Source organism: Mercenaria mercenaria, chromosome 6, assembly GCF_021730395.1.
Source record: "Mercenaria mercenaria strain notata chromosome 6, MADL_Memer_1, whole genome shotgun sequence".
NCBI lineage: Eukaryota > Metazoa > Mollusca > Bivalvia > Venerida > Veneridae > Mercenaria > Mercenaria mercenaria.
Genome location: NC_069366.1, coordinates 5,195,894 through 5,215,181, shown reverse-complemented (window position 1 = coordinate 5,215,181; position 19,288 = coordinate 5,195,894). Strand labels below are relative to the sequence as shown.

The window sequence follows — 19,288 nt, the reverse complement described above, 5'->3', positions numbered from 1 at the left end:
GAAAACAAGAGGACCATGATGGTCCTGAATCGCTCACCTCTTCCCACATGACCCAGTTTTGAGTATGACGTCGTTTTTTCTATTATTTGACATAGTGACCTAATTTTTGAGCTCATGTGACCCAGTTTTGAACTTGACCTAGATATTATCAAGATAAAAATTCTGACCAATTTTCATGAAGATCCATTGAAAAATATGGTCTCTAGAGAGGTCACAAGGTTTTTCTATTACTTGACCTATTGACCTAGTTTTCGAAGGTACGTGACCCTGTTTTGATCTTTACCTAGAAATCATCAAGGTGAACATTCTCACTAATTTTCATGAAGATCTCATGAAAAACATGGCCTCTAGAGAGGTCACAAGGTTTTTCTATTTTTATACCTACTGGCCTAGTTTTTGACCGCACGTGACCCAGTATCGAAACTGACCTAGATATCATCAAGGTGAATATTCAGATCAATTTTCATGAAGATCCATTGAAAAATATGGCCTCTAGAGAGGTCAAAAGATTTTAATAATTTTAGACATACTGACCTAGTTTTTGACCGCAGTTGACCCAGTTTCAAACTTGACCTAGATATCATCAAGATGAACATTCAGACCAACTTTCATACAGATCCCATGAAAAGTATGTCCTCTAGAGAGGTCACAAGGTTTTTTTATTATTTGACCTACTGACCTAGTTTTTTATGGCACGTGACCCAGTTTCAAACTTGACCTAGATATCATCAAGGTGAACATTCGGACCAATTTTTATGGAGATCCATTCACAAGTATGGCCTCTAGAGAGGTCACAAGGTTTTTCTATTTTTAGACCTACTGACCTAGTTTTTGACCGCACATGACCCTGTTTCGAACTTGACCTAGATATCATCAAGATGAACATTCAGACCAATTTTCATATAGATCCCATGAAAAATATGGCCTCTAGAGAGGTCACAAGGTTTTTCTATTATTTGACCTACTTACCTAGTTTTTGATGGCACGTGACCCACTTATAAACTTGACCTAGATATCATCAAGATGAACATTCAGACCAATTTTCATACAGATCCCATGAAAAATATGGCCTCTAGAGAGGTCACAAGGTTTTTCTATTTTTAGACCTACTGACCTAGTTTTTGACCGCACGTGACCCAGTTTCGAACTTGATCTAGATATTATCAAGATGAACATTCAGACCAACTTTCATACAGATCCAATGAAAAATATGGCCTATAGAGAGGTCACAAGGTTTTTCTATTATTTGACCTACTGACCTAGTTTTTGATGGCACGTGACCCAGTTTCGAACTTGACCTAGATATCATCAAGGTGAACATTCTGACCAATTTTCATGAAGATCTTGTGAAATATATGGCCTCTAGAGAGGTCACAAGGTTTTTCTATTTTTAGACCTACTGACCTAGTTTTTGATGGCACATGACCCAGTTTCGAACTTGACCTAGATATCATCAAGATGAACATTCTGACCAACTTTCATAAAGATCCCATGAAAAATGTGACCTCTAGAGTGGTCACAAGCAAAAGTTTACGGACGCACGCACGGACGGACGCACGGACGGACGACGGACACCGCACGATCACAAAAGCTCACCTTGTCACTTTGTGACAGGTGAGCTAATAAAAATAGATCGAAGTAGGTACTTGGAAAACCAATATCAACCTGATTTGGTCTAAATTTATATCTATTTCCTTATTTCTTTATTAAAGATACAGTTGTAATAACAAAACTGACTATACATTTATTCATGTAATAAAACAATTATTGACTTTTTCATAGGTTGATATCAGGATTTATCAACCCTCAAAAAGTTATATTCACCAAGCCGAATATAAATCTTTTCAGGTTGATAAATCCTGATATCAACCTATGAAAAAGTCGATAATTGCATATTATTACATGAGTCCTTATGTAAAACACCGGTCCATAATTTGTAGTATGGGCTAGTGTTTAGTTCAACACTAAATTTTGTAAGGCTAAAATCAAAACTTGAAAGACAAAAGGTATGAATATTTCTAATGTCATGTAATACTAGAGCTACTTTTGAGGAAAGCGCATGTCTCCCTCAACTGCCTAATCATCTGAAAAGTAGTAAAAGATCAGATGAGAAATGTTCGAGTGTAAACCCTACTCCCTATATATTCTTAATTCCCAATCAGACTTTCAGTGCTTTGATTATCAAAAACAAACCAATCAGACTTTCAGTGCTTTGATACAACCCAATCAGACTTTCAGTGCTTTGATACAACCCAATCACACTTTCAGTGCTTTGATTATCAAAAACAATGTTTCAAGGGCCATAATTCCGAAGTGCCTGGGCCGATTTGGCTAGTTATCAAACTTGGCCGAGGACTTATTGGCAAACACATTTTGTTCAAGTTTGGTGAAGATCGGATGAGAAATGTTCGACTTAGAGTGCGGACAAGATTTGTGACAGACGGACACAAAGACAGACAGGAGTAAATCAATATGTCTCCCACAACACAGTGGCATGGGAGACATAAAAAAGAAAGGACAATTCCTTCAAACAAAATTTTTTAAAAGCATTTAAATTCCATATTATTACACATAATTAACAATTAAACATTAGTAAAACAGTAATCCTGTGGAGATACTGCAAAAAATATGTGTAAATTATAAAGTATCATAAAAAAACCTTAACCAGCAATAGTGATAAATATATGACCATGACATACAAGGTACAATTTTAAAAACAGTTTTCTTTTCATAAATGTTTTCTATAGCTAACATTTCATACCAATTGCTGACCTAAAAGAAATGTTTTAAACCAGAACAGTTTAGGTCACATAATTATATAAGGCTACTTTTCAGCCTTACTGAAGAAGTATGTGTGTGTGTGTGTTCGGGTTTAACGTCTTTTTCAAAAGTTTTTCAGTCATATAAACATCGGACTGAAGAAGTAAGACACCACAATGTTTCAGTTATGTGTTTAATACCATGCTAGACATCAAATATATTTTAGGTGTAATTTTTTTCTTTCTCAAAAATTAATAAATTGTGGGTTGTGTTAAAGTGACCAGTAGTACAAACTTACTTATAAGAAACTTTTGCAAAATATCCTAATATTTACAAAATATATTGTGCAGAAGGAAGCAAGCCATTGCAACACTTTTGAAATAATGGAGAAAATCAATGTTCTGTATGCCTTTTTACCAAAATGTTACACTTATTTTAACTCACTTTATCATTTTTTCAGTGTCATATATACATTCTATGCCAAACTTGATGGGAATGAACATGTATAAAAATTTCATCCAAGATATGGGCAAGCAGCTTTAAGGGCTTAACCATAATAACAGACATTTTATCTCTGAGGCAGTAAGTATGTTCATTATATCAGAGTATTTTCAGGTATGTGTAGGTAAGCTGTGATGTATCCAATCTTCACTTCTATAAATTACAAAAAGTTGATATCTAGAACACGCACCGAGCAATCATTTCTTTAGCAAAATTTTTTTTTCGAATATCTACAAAATGTTTACAATTTTTCCAACAAAACTTTAGTGTAAGATTCAATGGAACTAATTCAATGCAAGAGAAAAATATCAGCAGACAGAAAGAATATAATTATATTACAATTTTGAAATGAAACAGGAAAACTTAATTCAATGTCTAACTATAATTTACTTGTCTATAAATAGCAAAACACTGATCGTAGTTTATAAATGGTAATACACTGACCACTCATACTTGCAATGAAAAATTTGAAAATGTATGTCCTTAACATTTTACTTGTTCTAGGAATAAAATGCATTGAGAGGCCAAATGGCTTTAAGATATATAATGACAGAAAATAACCCATTCAGAAATTATTCCAAGGTAGAGGAATTTCCTGGAAAATCTTGCTTGCCTGAGTGAACATCCTGGTATTCAAGAAAAGATAGGATATCCTGATTTTTAAGCAAATTCTGACCAGGATTCTACCAAGAAAATACCAGGAATTTAGTGTTACAATAAAAATACCAGGAAGAACTGGAATTTAACTTATAACAGAGCACATCCTGTTTTCTATTTTAAGAATGACCTGGAAGCAGCCAGGTTGGCAGTAGCGTGCATTTTCTGGGAAAATACCAGGACTATTTACCAAGGATTTCTCAGATATTCCTAGAAATTCTACATGGGCAGTATTTTTTCTCTGGTATATGAAAATATTATGTTAAATAACTAAATAAGTAATAAAGGTTTGTTTTATATCAAACTGTCCATTACAAATTGCCTAAATCGGCAAAAGCCAATAAAAAAAGTTGTATGTTTCCAAGGCAACACAGCATAGTGATATTCTGTGCATGTAAGTAAAAACCAGTACATGTTAACAAGTCCATTGCAAAAATCTACAAAAATTACTTTTCCCTCTCTGTTGTGATAGTAATCGGGCTAAACAGAAAACAAGAAAAAACAATTCACTTTGAACTTGCTTGGCAGATAAAAACATACAATCACATAACAAATATACATTTAGCAATCTTACTTTGAAAGCCTAGAGAACAAATAAAGCTTAGCTTCAGAATTATCCTAAATTCTATGGAAAAAACATTGCGCTTAGATAGAAAAATAGAACAAAACATGTTGCATTATCACATTTTGATAACACAAAAATTCTTCTCCAATGCTGTATAGGAATGCTGACAGTTGTAAAGTCTACATATATATATATAGATAAAAATATACACAATCCTTTACAGCTGTTCAAAAAGATGGCAAGAAAAAAACACAGCATTATTTGGTTTTACTGAGTGAGAAATTTGATGGTTTTAGGCCTAGCAGTGACATACAATCTTAAGCTCTAGCAGCAAGTATTCTAAAAATAACTTGATTGATTAGAAACAAACTCATAAAGCCATGCTTCAATAGCAAACAAAATACTGAAAATGCCAGACACTAATTTAGAAAGTCCAAAAATAAATACAAACTTCCACACACCAAAATAAACCTTATCCACACTGAGAGATAGCTTTGTACCATCCACACATACTTACTTCACTTATAATAGGGTGATCCCGGTGTGGGTCCTTGTCCACACTCTGTTATATTGTATTTACAGTGCAAGTTAATACAATTTGATATTTAAAATATAACAAGAACTCTTTAATCACTTAAATATTTTTTAATTACACATAAAAATCCCCTGTATTTGCCTTTATTTTTGGGTCTGGTCCCTCAACTGTTTATGCTACACCAAAGTACTTTGAACTACATTTTTAATAAATAATTTTAATTAATATTTCAATGCTTTCATTCTCATTATCATTAAGTGTTGAAACATAACATTTTAAAATAAAAAAAAATTTCAGTTCATAATTCATGTTACAAGTCCAAAGATCTTTTTTTTTAAGCTGGCTACAGCATGGTTTGGGGTGGGGTATGAGGGAATCTAGGGAACAATATGAGATATAAGTTTGTGTAAGGAATGTAAAAACATGAATAAAGTCAAAATTATATGACATATGCACCCCGCTCCCCCAGCTAGATAGAATAAAAAAATATGATGTCAAAAAAGGAGTTAATTCCAAAAATAAATCTAACATGAAATTCCCACTGATAGGTGCATGTCTATATTACCTGTATGTCGATTTAAACTGGATGGAACATGTACGAGGCACTGCGTACACAAGGTACAGATGCAGTTTTAATATAGTTAAGTAAAAGAACAGGGCTATCAGGCAAAAAGTAATCTGACATGAAAGTCTGAAATATGTGCATGTCTGCTTAATGTTGATGATGTACACCACATTTCATTTGAACTGGATGAAAACTATGGCTTTTGTTTTTTTGTGTGTGTTTGGGGGGTGGGGGTGGGGGGTGGAAAGCGGGTGTAATATGTAATGGGTGAGGACGGTGAACAGGAGTGGGGTTAGGGGATTATAAGTAAGGGTATGCTGGATACAGGTATTATGAAACATTATGTGATATAAATGAAATTGATAAGCAAGCCAAAACACTTTAACCAACACTACTACAATCTAATCCCAGTGACCTAGACCTTTGAGGCATCTGAACCTAAACAGAGTCTGCCCCTAACTAGGATCAATCCTTATGTGAGGTCTGATGACTATTGGGGCTGTAGTTGAGAAGTGAAAACTGAGAAACTTGCAATACACTTTAACCAGCATTATTACATATTTGACCCATGTGATCTGGACTTATAGGATACCTGACCCTGCACTATTAAATGTCTCTCTTACCAAGACAAACTATTATGTGATTTTTGACATGGGGGCAGTTGTTAAGAAGATATCGCAAAATTGAGAAGCTTGTCATAAAACTTTAAAGTGAATGCAACAGCGATAGCAAAGGCTGGCTCAGTACAACATCTGTCATTATTCTTAAAATTGTAAAGCTAAATATGTAACACCTACCAGCCAAGAAGGTGGAGGTCCCTTAGACGGCAATCCCATCATGTTGCCCTGAAAGAAAGATTTTTTTACACAGTTTGCATTGTTTGTACACACTGTTTTTTATGTATTGTGTGTTTTTCTATCTTTGACAAGAAAACCTAATGAAAACAACAACAATCAATTGTAGTTAAAACGGCAGGATGGGCAAGACCCCATTCTGACAGACATAGAGCCATTTTAACACTTGCTTATCATGACGGATACAACAGATCTACCGCTGAAATACAACTAATTCAACTCACCACAAATATTATAAAATGGTCTCAGTTACTAACTCTGTAACTTAAGGTTTTGGAAATATTAGCTATAAAGAAATGAAAGGCAATAAAAAACATACCTGTTCATCATTGACAGGTCTATATTTAGCCTGGTAGGCACTGAGTTCAACATGGAGTCGCTGGATGGAGCTCTTCAATGACTCATTCTCTAACTTCAAGTCATTTATCTGTTTCTTTGTTAGCAGTGACTGTGCCGTTTCACTGTCTGAAAATAGCAAATAGCCCAACATAAAGACTACAGGAAGTTTTATTTCAACATGCAGCCAGAAAATTGAAGGCTTATTACATATAAATCTTGAAAAATAATGAATTATAATTAATTTCATGTAAGTAGGTTCCAAGTTATCTTTTCAGTGTTGTTAACTCTAAATATACAAGATTAGAATTTTAATTTGTACTGACATAAACAATCCGATTTTTCTAATCTAGTATAACACATTTTCATATCAAGTGTTATTATTCCAAGCTTCATTTTCATTTCTAGTTTTACAACAGCTACTTTAATCTAAATCTAGTACATGTAGTGTCACTCATTCCTCTAATTTCATACCAAGCTGTATCATAATCCTCTAGTTTATCACAGTGGTTTAACACCAAAAATGAAATTATAGAATATCACCTACTTCTAAAATAATTTAGCAGAATTACACCTACTTCTGCAATAATTTAGAGGTATAACAACTATCTTCACAATAATTTAGTAGTATAACACCTACCTCCAAAATAACATAGTGTTATAATGCCTACCTCCAAAATAATTAAGTGGTTTAAAACCTTCCTCCGAATTAATTTAGCAGCATATCAACAACTTCCGGAATAATTTAATGTTATAAAACCTACCTCCACTTTCGTATGTGGACACAACTTCTCGGTAAGTCTGTACCTCATTCTCCAGCTGATGTGTCAGTGTTGACAGGTGCTCCCTTTCAGCCTCCAGTTTTCGAACACGATCCTCTGCCATACTAACACTGCGTGCAGACTGTGGTCTTGATCGTGCACTTAGTGGGTCTATAATAAAATGTATTGCAGTGTATTTTACCAGTTGTTAAAAAGCCTCAAAAGATCCAGGAAAAGAATATGGAACAAACAATTACATGTAAACTCATTTCAATGAACAATACTGAAAACCAGACAAACAAAATGGAAACAGCATATTGTAAAATAACTTGACTGAATTTTTGTACTATGAATGGACGGCTTTCAATGTTTTTGTTCCAACTTCCTAAAGCAGCCATCAAATAGCTGAACAAGTGCAAGATTATCATGAGCTGTTTGTAAACACATATGCTCCTGATGATGGCCTGGTGGAGGCAACTTGGTATGTAATTTGCATGCTGTAACCTTCACCTTCGGTGTACTGCGTAAGCATTCTCCAGTAATTGACCTTAAACTGTTTTCTGTCTCAAGGTCACTGTGACCTTGAGATACTGACCCCAAGGAACATCTGGCCGCAGACAATAATTCTATGAAATTTTGGATTGTCATAAGCTCAAAAATCCTCCAGACATTGTTTTCAGTTTGACAGTTACAAGGTCAATGTTAACCTTTGACCTAATGGACCCAAAACATTGGAGGTCATCTGCTAACTGCAGGTAAAATAATTCTATGCAGATAAAAACCAGCAGACACAAGCACTTTATTATGTGGGAATTGTTTTCAGTCTAGGGGTCATATACTGACCACTGGCAAATATCAAATTTCAATGTCAGTTTCTGAGTTATCAAGTGAAAGCAATTTCAATCTCAAGGTCACTGTGACTTTGTCCTACTTACCCCTAAACAATATGGGTCACATACTTATCACCACGATGTATACAGGGGGGCCATCTCATTCACATGAAAATTACTTGAAGTATCAATAGTCATATATTTTTAGTCCAGTATTTTGGTGGTACTAAGATAGTTCTTGAAAAAAATGTGATTTGATATACATGTTTCAATTTTTAGAAGGCCATACATGCCAAAATGTTACAATGGAAGTCTATGGGAAAACAATTTGTGTTCTCTAACCTGTGGGCTAAAGAGTTCTTTAGTTTTGGAAACTATTTTCTGTCTCAATGTTACTGTCACTTTGACCTTTCACCTACTGACCTCTTAAATATATGGAGTCATCTACAGACAGAAGATAATACCACTATGAACTGTGGTAACTGTTGGAAAAATGTTCTTTAGTTACTGAGTGGAAACCTTTTCTAGTCTCAATGTCATTCTGGCCTAGACCTTTGACCTATTGATTCCAAAAACAATAGGGATCATCTTCTTAACATAGGCCACCACATTGTGTAGTACAACCACTGCATGCCTGCCCCAAGCTATCACCAGTTACTGATAGAAGACCAAATGGTCAATTGTCTGAACAACAGTAAGGAAAACAACGGACCCCCTCTTTTCTGAAAGAGGGGCAAATATATGAAATATTACTACAAATATATTAGAGATATATAAAAGGCCTACTATATAATTTTAATCCCTGTTTGCAGGTAAAAGCAAGCATATAACAGACTGATTTAAAGCAGATAGAAGATGATTCAAGGGAAGTAACTTTACCTGGACTACTATGGAGATTCCTATGGCTACCTGCCCTGACTGGTTCTATAGTTTCCTGAACCATTCTATCTTCCACCATATGTGCATGGATTTTTGGTGTTTTTGGTGTCTGAACTGGTGTGCTGACAGAAGCGTGCACTATATTTTCTGGAGCAAACACAAATCAAGAGCCCATGATGATGTTATACAATGAATGATGAAAGTAGTTCTGATGGATAATGGATGATGTGCACTAGATAAAACAGCAAGCAATATAATGTGTAAGTGCAATACATTAAGGGTATATCCTTATCAACATTCCATGTCATCGATAGATTTGAACCTAAGTTTCCAAAAAACTGCATTTTCTGTTTATTTTTAGTTCTAATTTCTGATCCTGCTGAAACTTTGCAGTAAATCTGACAACTGTTACATCTTTATTCTTACAACTTCAGTTAAAGTGTCATCAGAATCTAATGACAGAGGTAGTTTTGTTTCTTTGTTTTGGGTTTAACACCATTTTTCAACAGTAATTCAGTTATGTAACAGTGAGTAGTTAATATAACCAGTGTTCCTGGATTCTGTACCAGTACAAACCTGTTCTCTGCAAGTAACTGCCAACTTCCCCACATGAATCAGAGGTGGATGACAAATGATTTCAGACATTAATGTCTTTTATCAAATCATCATGGAGAACACACGCCCAGCTCTGAGGATCTATCCATAGATCTACACTCTCTGTACTGAGCTAAGCAGGCTGGCTAATTAGCGGTAGTAAAATAAAGTGATACAAACTGACACCTATATACATTTTGTCATTTCAAAGTCAAGTTTCATAATATTTTTACTTAACTGATTAATACAGTACCAGCTCAAATGATACAAGTGTATGATAAAAATGCATGAACGTTTTCTGCATTTATATATTCACATAAAACCCTATATTAATTGTAAGTGAAAGAGGAAATTCAATGGTTAAAGACTATCCTATAGAATCTAAAGCGGCAATATAGTTCCAAGCAATCCTATCTTTAAAATTTCAAATCCAAGAAATCATGTCCGAAAGAAAATAGCCATTTTGTTGCGACTGAAGACAATTTGCGCTCAGGAACTGCACTCCTTCAAGCAAAAGAAAATAAACCTCAACAGTATGTACTTTAGAAAAGGTTGACAAACAAGATTATTACAATTCCCTATTCAGTTTCACCTGTTTTAAAGTGCAGTCATAAAAGTAATTCATAATTACCCACACAGACAAAATAACAATCTGATATTGCCATAAAATTTCTCATCACTCTGTTTTTTCACCACCACTAATGAGATACTGACACCACCGTAAAACAAAGACAAGTGAATTAACCTATAGCCTGCTGCCGGCAAGTGATTCTGCCTTTGCGACCAGTGCAGACCAAGATCAGCCTGCACATGTGCAAGCTGTTCTTAGTCTGAACTGTTTGCTATTCAGTCAATAAATTTTCAGTGAACACCCCTTTGAAGTGGTATTGCCCAAACTGAATGATGGACCAGTTCATTTTAGAAATTCAGCAGGGTAATGGTTTAAGAACAACTACCTTTTATTGGAGTTTCATGTTCCACAGGGAAATGTAAACTTCTTGCACTGTGCTGCTTCTCTGGCTTTCTGGACGACTGTAAAATATTCAAATATTATTTTACCAAAATAAATATGAAAATTTTAAATTATGTAAATACATATTCTGAGTTACCTTGCAATATAGTTTCATTGAGTCAACACTTGATATCCAGACATTTCTTCTGATATGAAAGAATTATGAACATAGCATCTTACTGTTTCTATAAAATCAACATAGAACCTTCCGGTTTCTTTGTCATTTATATATAGACCAGTTTGTAGGTCTTGCCATAAGGATACAGACGGACAGTATGATCTACCTTGTGCTTCCACCTCTTTCTTGATATAATATCTAATGATTTAATTTCAACAAAATTTAAACGTCAAATAAAACAAGCCTCAATGATGCAAGGATCATCAAGATATAAAACCAGTAAGCTGCAACCAAGAAAAAAAACCTCTCAACTTTCCCCAAATAATTTTTTATTAACATATTAAACTGTATTAAAGTCATTCTACACTCCAAAGTGATAAAAAACACCTTGTTCAAAGCCTTTACAAAAACTGGTGCACATAAATGATATAGCAAACACATGTGATTAGTGTACAGCTCACTCCATAGGTGGGCTCGATACATACAACATGGGCTATCCCTATCAGGCTATTCCGCATGTGTACTAAATTGATGCGCGCACAACTAACCCGAATGAAAGAAGTACAAATCGGACAAAATTGGTGTATCAGGCGAAAACAGGATACACAATCAAGCCCACCTATGTTCAGATATGATATATATATGTATGTATATATACAATTTATAGTACTAAATTTTTAACACCATTATAGCAAAAATACAGAATTTCAAACAGAGGCAAGTTAAATGACTACCTATTTGTTTTTTGTAATGGCTGAAGCAAGCTCAAGTTATTGCGGAAAAAAATCTTAAAATAAGGTGTAAAATAATATAGCATAAAGGACTACAGAAACCTTTAAAGAGACTGACTAACAAAATATAGTTGAGTCTATCATAACATAAGAAAGGAAATATATGGTTAGCATGCATTTAAGGGACAATACAAGTTTGTCAGTACTTCACATCAACACAAAAAAAAACCATACTTTCATTAAATCAAACATGACATGAAGTTCTTTTAAATTGTCAAAAGTTACTCCTTAAATGCTAAACAATTGTAAGTATGAAACTTATATCTAGATATGTAACCATTATTTAACATATATAATATAAAAATATTACAGCTCAAGTGCTGCTTGAATTCACTGTCACAGCTGTGTAAGAAGTACACTTTTCAATTTCTCAACCTGATTTGATATACCGTATTTATTCTAATAAATACAATGGGAAGAAAGAAATGGGTTAAAATACTGGATTTCATTGGAACATTAATATCAATGTGGTATCTGTTTAAAGCTAAACCTTATTGAAGAAAATGCAATCTGTCCTGTTTCTTTTTACCTAGACTTGAAACTCTATTGCTGTAAAAAAATAGACAGTGTATCTAGGAAGTGTTGAGCTGTTACTAAATCAAATACAACATTACTTTAGAATTTACTTGAAATATCTTTCTAATTCACTGCAGACTGGTTAATATTCACAATGTTTTCATTTTCTGTAATATTCATGGATAGTCTCAAGCAACATGTCTCATGCACCGTACTTGTGAATGAACAGTCTCACACAACACACACATTCACAGTTTTTGTGAAGGAACAGTCCCGAGCAACATGCAAATTCACAGCTTTTGTGAACAAACAAATTTCATGCAACACACATATTAATAGCTCTTGTTAACTAAAAGTCCTGAGCAACATGCAGATCCACAGTTCTTGTGAACAAACAGTCCCGAGCAAAGTGCAGATTCATGGCTCCTGTGAATGAACAGCCTCAAGAAATATACAGATTCACAGTTCTTGTGAATAAACAGCCAAGCAACACACAAACTGACACATTGACTTGTGAAGGAACAGTCCCGAGCAACATGCTCATTCATGGCTCCTGGGAAAGAACCGTCTCAGGCAACAAGCATATTCACAGGTCTTGTGAATGAACAGTCTCAGGCAACAAGCATATTCTCAGGTCTTGTGAATGAACAGTCTCAAACAACAAGCATATACTCAGGTCTTGTGTATGAACAGTCTCAGGCAACAAGCATATTCTCAGGTCTTGTGAAAGAACAGTCTCAAGCAACAAGCATATTCACAGGTCTTGTGAATGAACAGTCTCAAACAACAAGCATATTCACAGGTCTTGTGAATGAACAGTCTCAAGCAACAAGCATATTCACAGGTCTTGTGAATGAACAGTCTCAAACAACAAGCATATTCACAGGTCTTGTGAATGAACAGTCTCAAGCAACAAGCATATTCACAGGTCTTGTGAATGAACAGTCTCAAACAACAAGCATATTCACAGGTCTTGTGAATGAACAGTCTCAAACAACAAGCATATTCACAGGTCTTGTGAATGAACAGTCTCAAACAACAAGCATATTCACAGGTCTTGTGAATGAACAGTCTCAAGCAACACGCATATACACAGGTCTTGCGAACGAACAGTCTCAAGCAACAAGCATATTCACAGGTCTTGCGAACGAACAGTCGCAAGCAACAAGCATATTCACAGGTCTTGCGAAAGAACAGTCTCAAGCAACAAGCATATTCACAGGTCTTGCGAATGAACAGTCTCAAACAACAAGCATATACACAGGTCTTGTGGATGAACAGTCTCAAGCAACTTGTAAAGAAATTAACAGCTCTTGTGAACAGTCTCACTTAACACACAGATTCACAGCTCTTGTCAATGAACAGGCTCATGCAACACAGATTGGGTGAATGAACTGTCTTCAGCAACATGCAAATTCACAGCTCTACAACATGCAGATTTGCAGCTCCTGGGAATGATCAGTCTTGAACAACAGTCTCAAGCAACACACAGATACACAGCTCTTGTGAACGAACATTCTTTAGCAATTTGCAAATTTACAGCTCTTGTGAAAAAAGTCTTAAGCAACATTCAGATTCACAGCTCTTATAATTTTTCTCCTATAGTGTAAACTGCATACAAATCATAAATTATGAAATTGATGCAAAAATTACCCCATCTACAAAAAGTTAATTAGTCACACTGCTTAAGTGTTAATTGCTTCAAATACCAGTGAAGTTACTGACAGTGTAATGGAAAACTTCATAAATTAAGTGCATGCCACAGGGGTGATTACCCTTTTCCTTTGTCGATATGGTCTTCTCTATAAGTGAAGGTGAATACAACATTTATAACATAGATTTGCGTGATATAACTGTAAGGAACTATATGTTATCAAGATAAACATGGACAGATCCATTATATGTAGGTACCCTCTCAATCCTTAACTTCTAAACCACCAGGAACGGATTTTTAAAATATTGCAAATTGTCATGTCCCCCAAAACCAAATGAGAAAAGTGCACTAGAACTCAATGTGACTTCCTAAAATTTTATTAGCAGTTTTAACAAGCTTTAACAATCCCTCCCTCCCACAAATCTGCTGATGTACATTCAGCAATAAAGAAATCTATCGGACATGGAATACATGAAACTTAATCTATCGGACATGGAGTACATGAAACTTAATCTATCATAAATTTGAAACTGGGTGTTATTTTGAACAATGATATCTGGCTAAATACTAAATGGTAACATGGGTTTATAGAATGACACTTGTCACATCGTAAAGGTTTTGAAGCCCACTTATCAGCCACTCTTGAAAGTGAATTATAAATAAGCATAGACTGAAACCTATATTGATGTCTGTAAGGCATGATCAAATGCATTATACATTCCTCAGTTAATTTACAAACTTCAATACAGAATCTGTGTTTTGATTTACTCCATACTAGATACTTTATGTTATATTGGTACCAAACTTTTAAATACACTAATTCTTAAACTTAAAAAAAATTCTTAAAGGTGTTATAAGTGTTCAAAACCAAAAATAGTTTTCCTTACAAAATGAGAACTTTTAGAAGTATCTTGTTTGTTCCTTAAAACAGGTTTGTTTGGAAAACAATTTGTTTAAAGTGTTTTACTCTTACATCAAATTCTTTGGCCTGCACTTTATAGTTTTCTTGAAACATTTTATCAGCTATATATACCCAACCCCATACAGAAATTTACTTCTTAAATCATTTTATGATTTTCTTTTATGCTTGTTGAACACTGATATAAAAGTTTTTATATATACTCCAGTTATTAAAAACTCTAATTTTCACAAAGAAACATTACAAGAGTATATAATGAAATAAACAAGAGTGCCAGACTGTCACAAAATACGCCCGTCTAAATATTCAGTTACGTAAATTCAAGGGCCATAATCCAAGAGTGCCTGGGGCGATTTGGGTGGTTATCGAACTTGGCCGAGAATCAGATATTATGCTAAAAAACATTGTCACCAAATTTGGTGAAGATCCGATGAAAACTGTTCGACAGAGGACGGACAAGGCTAAATTTGCAGATTTTTCAAGTATTTCAAGGGCCATAATCCACGAGTGCCAGGGGTGATTTGGGTGGTTATTGAGCTTGGCCAAGATATTATGCCCAAAAACATCGTCACCAAGTTTGGTGAAGATTGGATGAAAACTATTTGACTTAATGAGCGACATGCTTTTGGATGCCGAACGCCGCCCGCCAAGGGTGTTCACATAATATGCCCCGCTCTTTCAGAGATGGGCGTATATAAAATGTTAAATTCATTCTAGCATAAAACTGTTGTTCCTGTCATTTTCAAGAAGCGTTTTAGTAAAATTTGTTTATTCAATAGTCATATGTAATTATTTATATCCTCAAAATATGTTGGTGTGGAGACTGTTACAACCCTTTGGGATTCAACAGATGTTATGAAAAAAAAAAAAAAAAAAATGCATTATCCCTTAGTTCCAAATGGATTAAACAATTTTTTTGCCAACAGTGACCTTTCACCTACCATGTTTGATGCTCCTGCATCTTCATCTGAAGACAGATCATGAACCTGCTGCATGGCCTCTCGCACATCCTGCGTAGTTTGCATCGTGTTTGATGAGGACGCTCTCTGACCCCGCTTCAGTGGCATAGAATACAGAGCCTCTGGGTTCTGGTGTATAGTGGGTGAATCCAGGGCCTGGGCTAAATGGGCTACATTATAAAATAATGGTATTCAATTTTATTTTTGTTAACCAATTTTTTTTTTAATGAACACAGGAGTAGAAATGTTTGATGGAACAATCCACACTTTTCAACACATTTTCCCCCATGAAACGTCTCTTTTGTAAAAATTCAGTAACAAAATGTTTAATTTAATTTAGTCAACACAAGGTAATTAATACAACACAATGACAAAGACATTCCCTCCAAACAAAGAATTTGAGAAAAAAACGTCATAGATAAAAAAATCTATTAATTTCTCAGATTTCTGCAACATAACTCCGTAAAATAATATTTCACCTTTAATCTGTATCACTATGCTTGGTTAATGAATTATGAATCATCAACAGTACCTTGTTGGTGTTCGTCTATGTCATGTTCCCGTCCTGGTGGTATTCCGGCCGGTTCCCGATCTCCTATGCTCCGCCTCTGTCTTGAAACTGCCAACATCTCCACTGAGGAATACCTGTCACAAATAAAACAAAATTCTACAACTACCACACTCCATACAAACAGTTAATAGATTAGAAATACTGTAAGATGGAATAAAAAACAACAACATAAAACAAAGGTTTAAGAAAATCGAAAGTATTCATGGTAAAGAAACAGACTTATTACTGATACTAAAACATTATACAAATCAAAACAATAAACCCAGGTTACACAAACACTGAAAATTACAGAATTTGAAACAAGAACTTTATTGACATACCAATGAAAACATATATACTGTAAAAAAAAACTCTTTTAATATATTTTTAAAGGTTAAAATATAATCAATAGGCCAACATTCCAGTTTCATCATCATGGTCTATGGTGTAATAAACATGACCAGTTATAAATGCCTGTTTCATGTACACGTACCCTGCATCCTCCATAACCTGGTAGTCATAGAGACTACTTTCTGGGTCACTGAATGGCTCATCATCATGTGCCGGGGGTGGTACTGCTGGTCTTCCCAGCAGCGATGAATTGAGGACCTCTGCTGAACCGCCAAGTACTGTGGTGTGTACATGCTCCGGAGCTGGTGTTCTTGGGACAACAGTGAAAGCCGCTGATGGGACAAGAGCAGGATTTATGTTTGTCTAAAAGAAAACACAATATTTATTTTCACTTTTAACACTCAGAACAACTGATCTGTTATACACTGTTTAGGCTTCCGTGTTACTAGTGATTGGCTATGGAGTTGCAGCCTTAGTCAAATTCAGCAGTAATATAGAAAAGATCCACAGAAACATCTGGATGTATAAAATTGTAATTATAAGAAGCTCTAGCACAAACTCACTTGAGATTCTAACCAATGACACACCATCTGACCTTCATATCAAACTCGGACAGAATCAGGAAGTTATAAGAATTTATTTATAGCAACTTAACATTATAAATACTGAACCACTGACAGTTGATTTTGACAAATTTATGGATGTGAGAACCCAAATAGTCCATATCAAAATCAACAACATTCACACTTCTGTTAGCAATACTTAATAAAATGAGAGACATTATATAGATACATACATACAAATAGAAAATAACATATATGTAACAGTGCATAGAGGATAAAGTACTGCGTACACAACGAACAGTGTGTGTTTATTGGTGTTACGTACATGTAGCTATTTAATTAACTCCAAAGCTGAATCTAGATTATGCATAACCTAGTCCAACTAATTTGACGCAATCCTAGGAAATATTGAGATAATTTTTTCATATGGGCAATATCCCCACTCGCGTCAAACACTAGAAACACCAAAATGGTTGAAACAATTTCCGATGAAATTTTCATCGCTGTCGATGCTTTACATGCTACAGGTTTAAATGCCGATTATTTTACGAATTGGCCATAAATTCAAATAAAACTTGCATGTATCAAAAGGGGATTCAATTCCTCATTGATTTATTTATAAATTATCAAATAATATTCAATATTATGAATTTTCTGGTGATTTAAACCTATGTATGTACTGTACACGGTTAACGTTTACCGTGTATACATGCCAATATGCGCAAGCAATAAAACCAATAACTTTACATGACTGTGAACTGTGATTCATCCTCCATTATTTTGGTCCTTCAAAGTTTTGACATTTAGAGTTAGACTGCCAGTCACAAATTTAAAACAATCTAACGTCAAATTAGTTTGACTAATGCATAACCTTGACCTTCTAGATGTGCAGTAACGTCAAGTAAAATCCATCTTACCCCAACTTTAGATTTACGTCTTAAACAAAACATTCTTTGTGTCCACAACTGTCAAGCTTATAAGTTATATATAATCTATATACACATTCAATTTCACATTTTCTTGTATTAAAATAATTTCTGAGAGTTTGACAAACAAATACAAGCATGCAAGAAGTAACAAACATCTGGTAGTTCTGAATATTTGATAACCATAAGACATGTAGATTTCTTACAAAAATCAATACAGGATACTATTAATATTTTATAAACATCATTCATTGAACATGCTAGAGCTTGACGGGCTACAAATCCGGCAATATTTATAGGAGTTATTTCTTTACTTTAAGGATATATTTTTTCACAAAAAAATTGACATATGAAAAGAAAAATGTTAATGTATATGAAGGCGATTTGCATTTTCTTGCAAATTTCCATTAAACATACTAAATCATTCCTTTTCTTTCCCATCTTAGTGGCAGTTCAAATCTTGCATCCACTGTCAACAAAGTCACTGCGCATGCGTAAACTTCAGCGGTGGTCGTAAAACCTTTTGTTTGTAATAATTGATCTCCTTTGCAGGTAAGATGATAATAAATACAAAACAATATACTGTCGGGGATGGGGGATCTAACTGAGCCTGCAAAGTTTCTTTTTATGTAATTTCAGTGACGTCGGCGCAACATCAAGACGTGACAGTTTTCATGCATAATAGCAAACTTTTTTTTTTTTTTAGTACATATCCTTTTACATTACCTATAGACGGAAAACTTTCGGTTTTCCTGTATAAAATACACCTGCCTTTTTTGTTTAAAAACATACCCGGGTCACAATAAGAAACTGACATCTACCACTTATAAACAGAGAATATTAGCTATATATATTTACTGACATTACATAGGTGTTGGAGCAGGTATCTATCTATCTATCTATCTATCTATCTTCCATATAGTCAAACCCCTGCTGGGGACCTAGACTTTGCGCGTCAACTAGCAAGAATGTTAAAATGAGTAAAAAAAGTAGTAGTAAAAAGAAAGAAGGAGAATGGTTAAAAACAGGTTAAAAATAGGGCAGGTGTATTTAAGGTGAGATGTGCTCAATCTGGCTTACAGCCTGACTGAA

The 19,288-nt window shown here is 34.6% G+C and overlaps 1 protein-coding gene across 5 annotated transcripts in view; it reads right to left on the bottom strand.

The window, feature by feature from the left end:
- LOC123549768 (centrosomal protein of 89 kDa-like) overlaps positions 1–18,687 on the bottom strand; it is a 44,643-nt gene extending 25,956 nt beyond the window's left edge. Inside the window, exons 1-11 of one of the 5 annotated variants that reach the window (XM_053544983.1) lie at positions 18,614–18,687; positions 16,850–17,070; positions 16,339–16,451; positions 15,789–15,976; positions 14,050–14,076; positions 10,794–10,869; positions 9,244–9,390; positions 7,538–7,705; positions 6,757–6,902; positions 6,381–6,428; positions 5,001–5,045 (exon numbers count right to left, since the gene is read on the bottom strand). In XM_053544983.1, coding sequence (XP_053400958.1) covers positions 5,001–5,045; positions 6,381–6,428; positions 6,757–6,902; positions 7,538–7,705; positions 9,244–9,390; positions 10,794–10,869; positions 14,050–14,076; positions 15,789–15,976; positions 16,339–16,451; positions 16,850–17,070; positions 18,614–18,637 — 1,203 coding nt within the window. In that variant the 5' untranslated portion in view covers positions 18,638–18,687. The remainder of the gene's footprint in view (positions 1–5,000; positions 5,046–6,380; positions 6,429–6,756; positions 6,903–7,537; positions 7,706–9,243; positions 9,391–10,793; positions 10,870–14,049; positions 14,077–15,788; positions 15,977–16,338; positions 16,452–16,849; positions 17,071–18,613) is intronic. The other 4 variants (XM_053544985.1, XM_053544986.1, XM_053544984.1 and 1 more) reach the window with 4 other exon arrangements.
- Between the last annotated feature and the right edge of the window lie 601 nt (positions 18,688–19,288).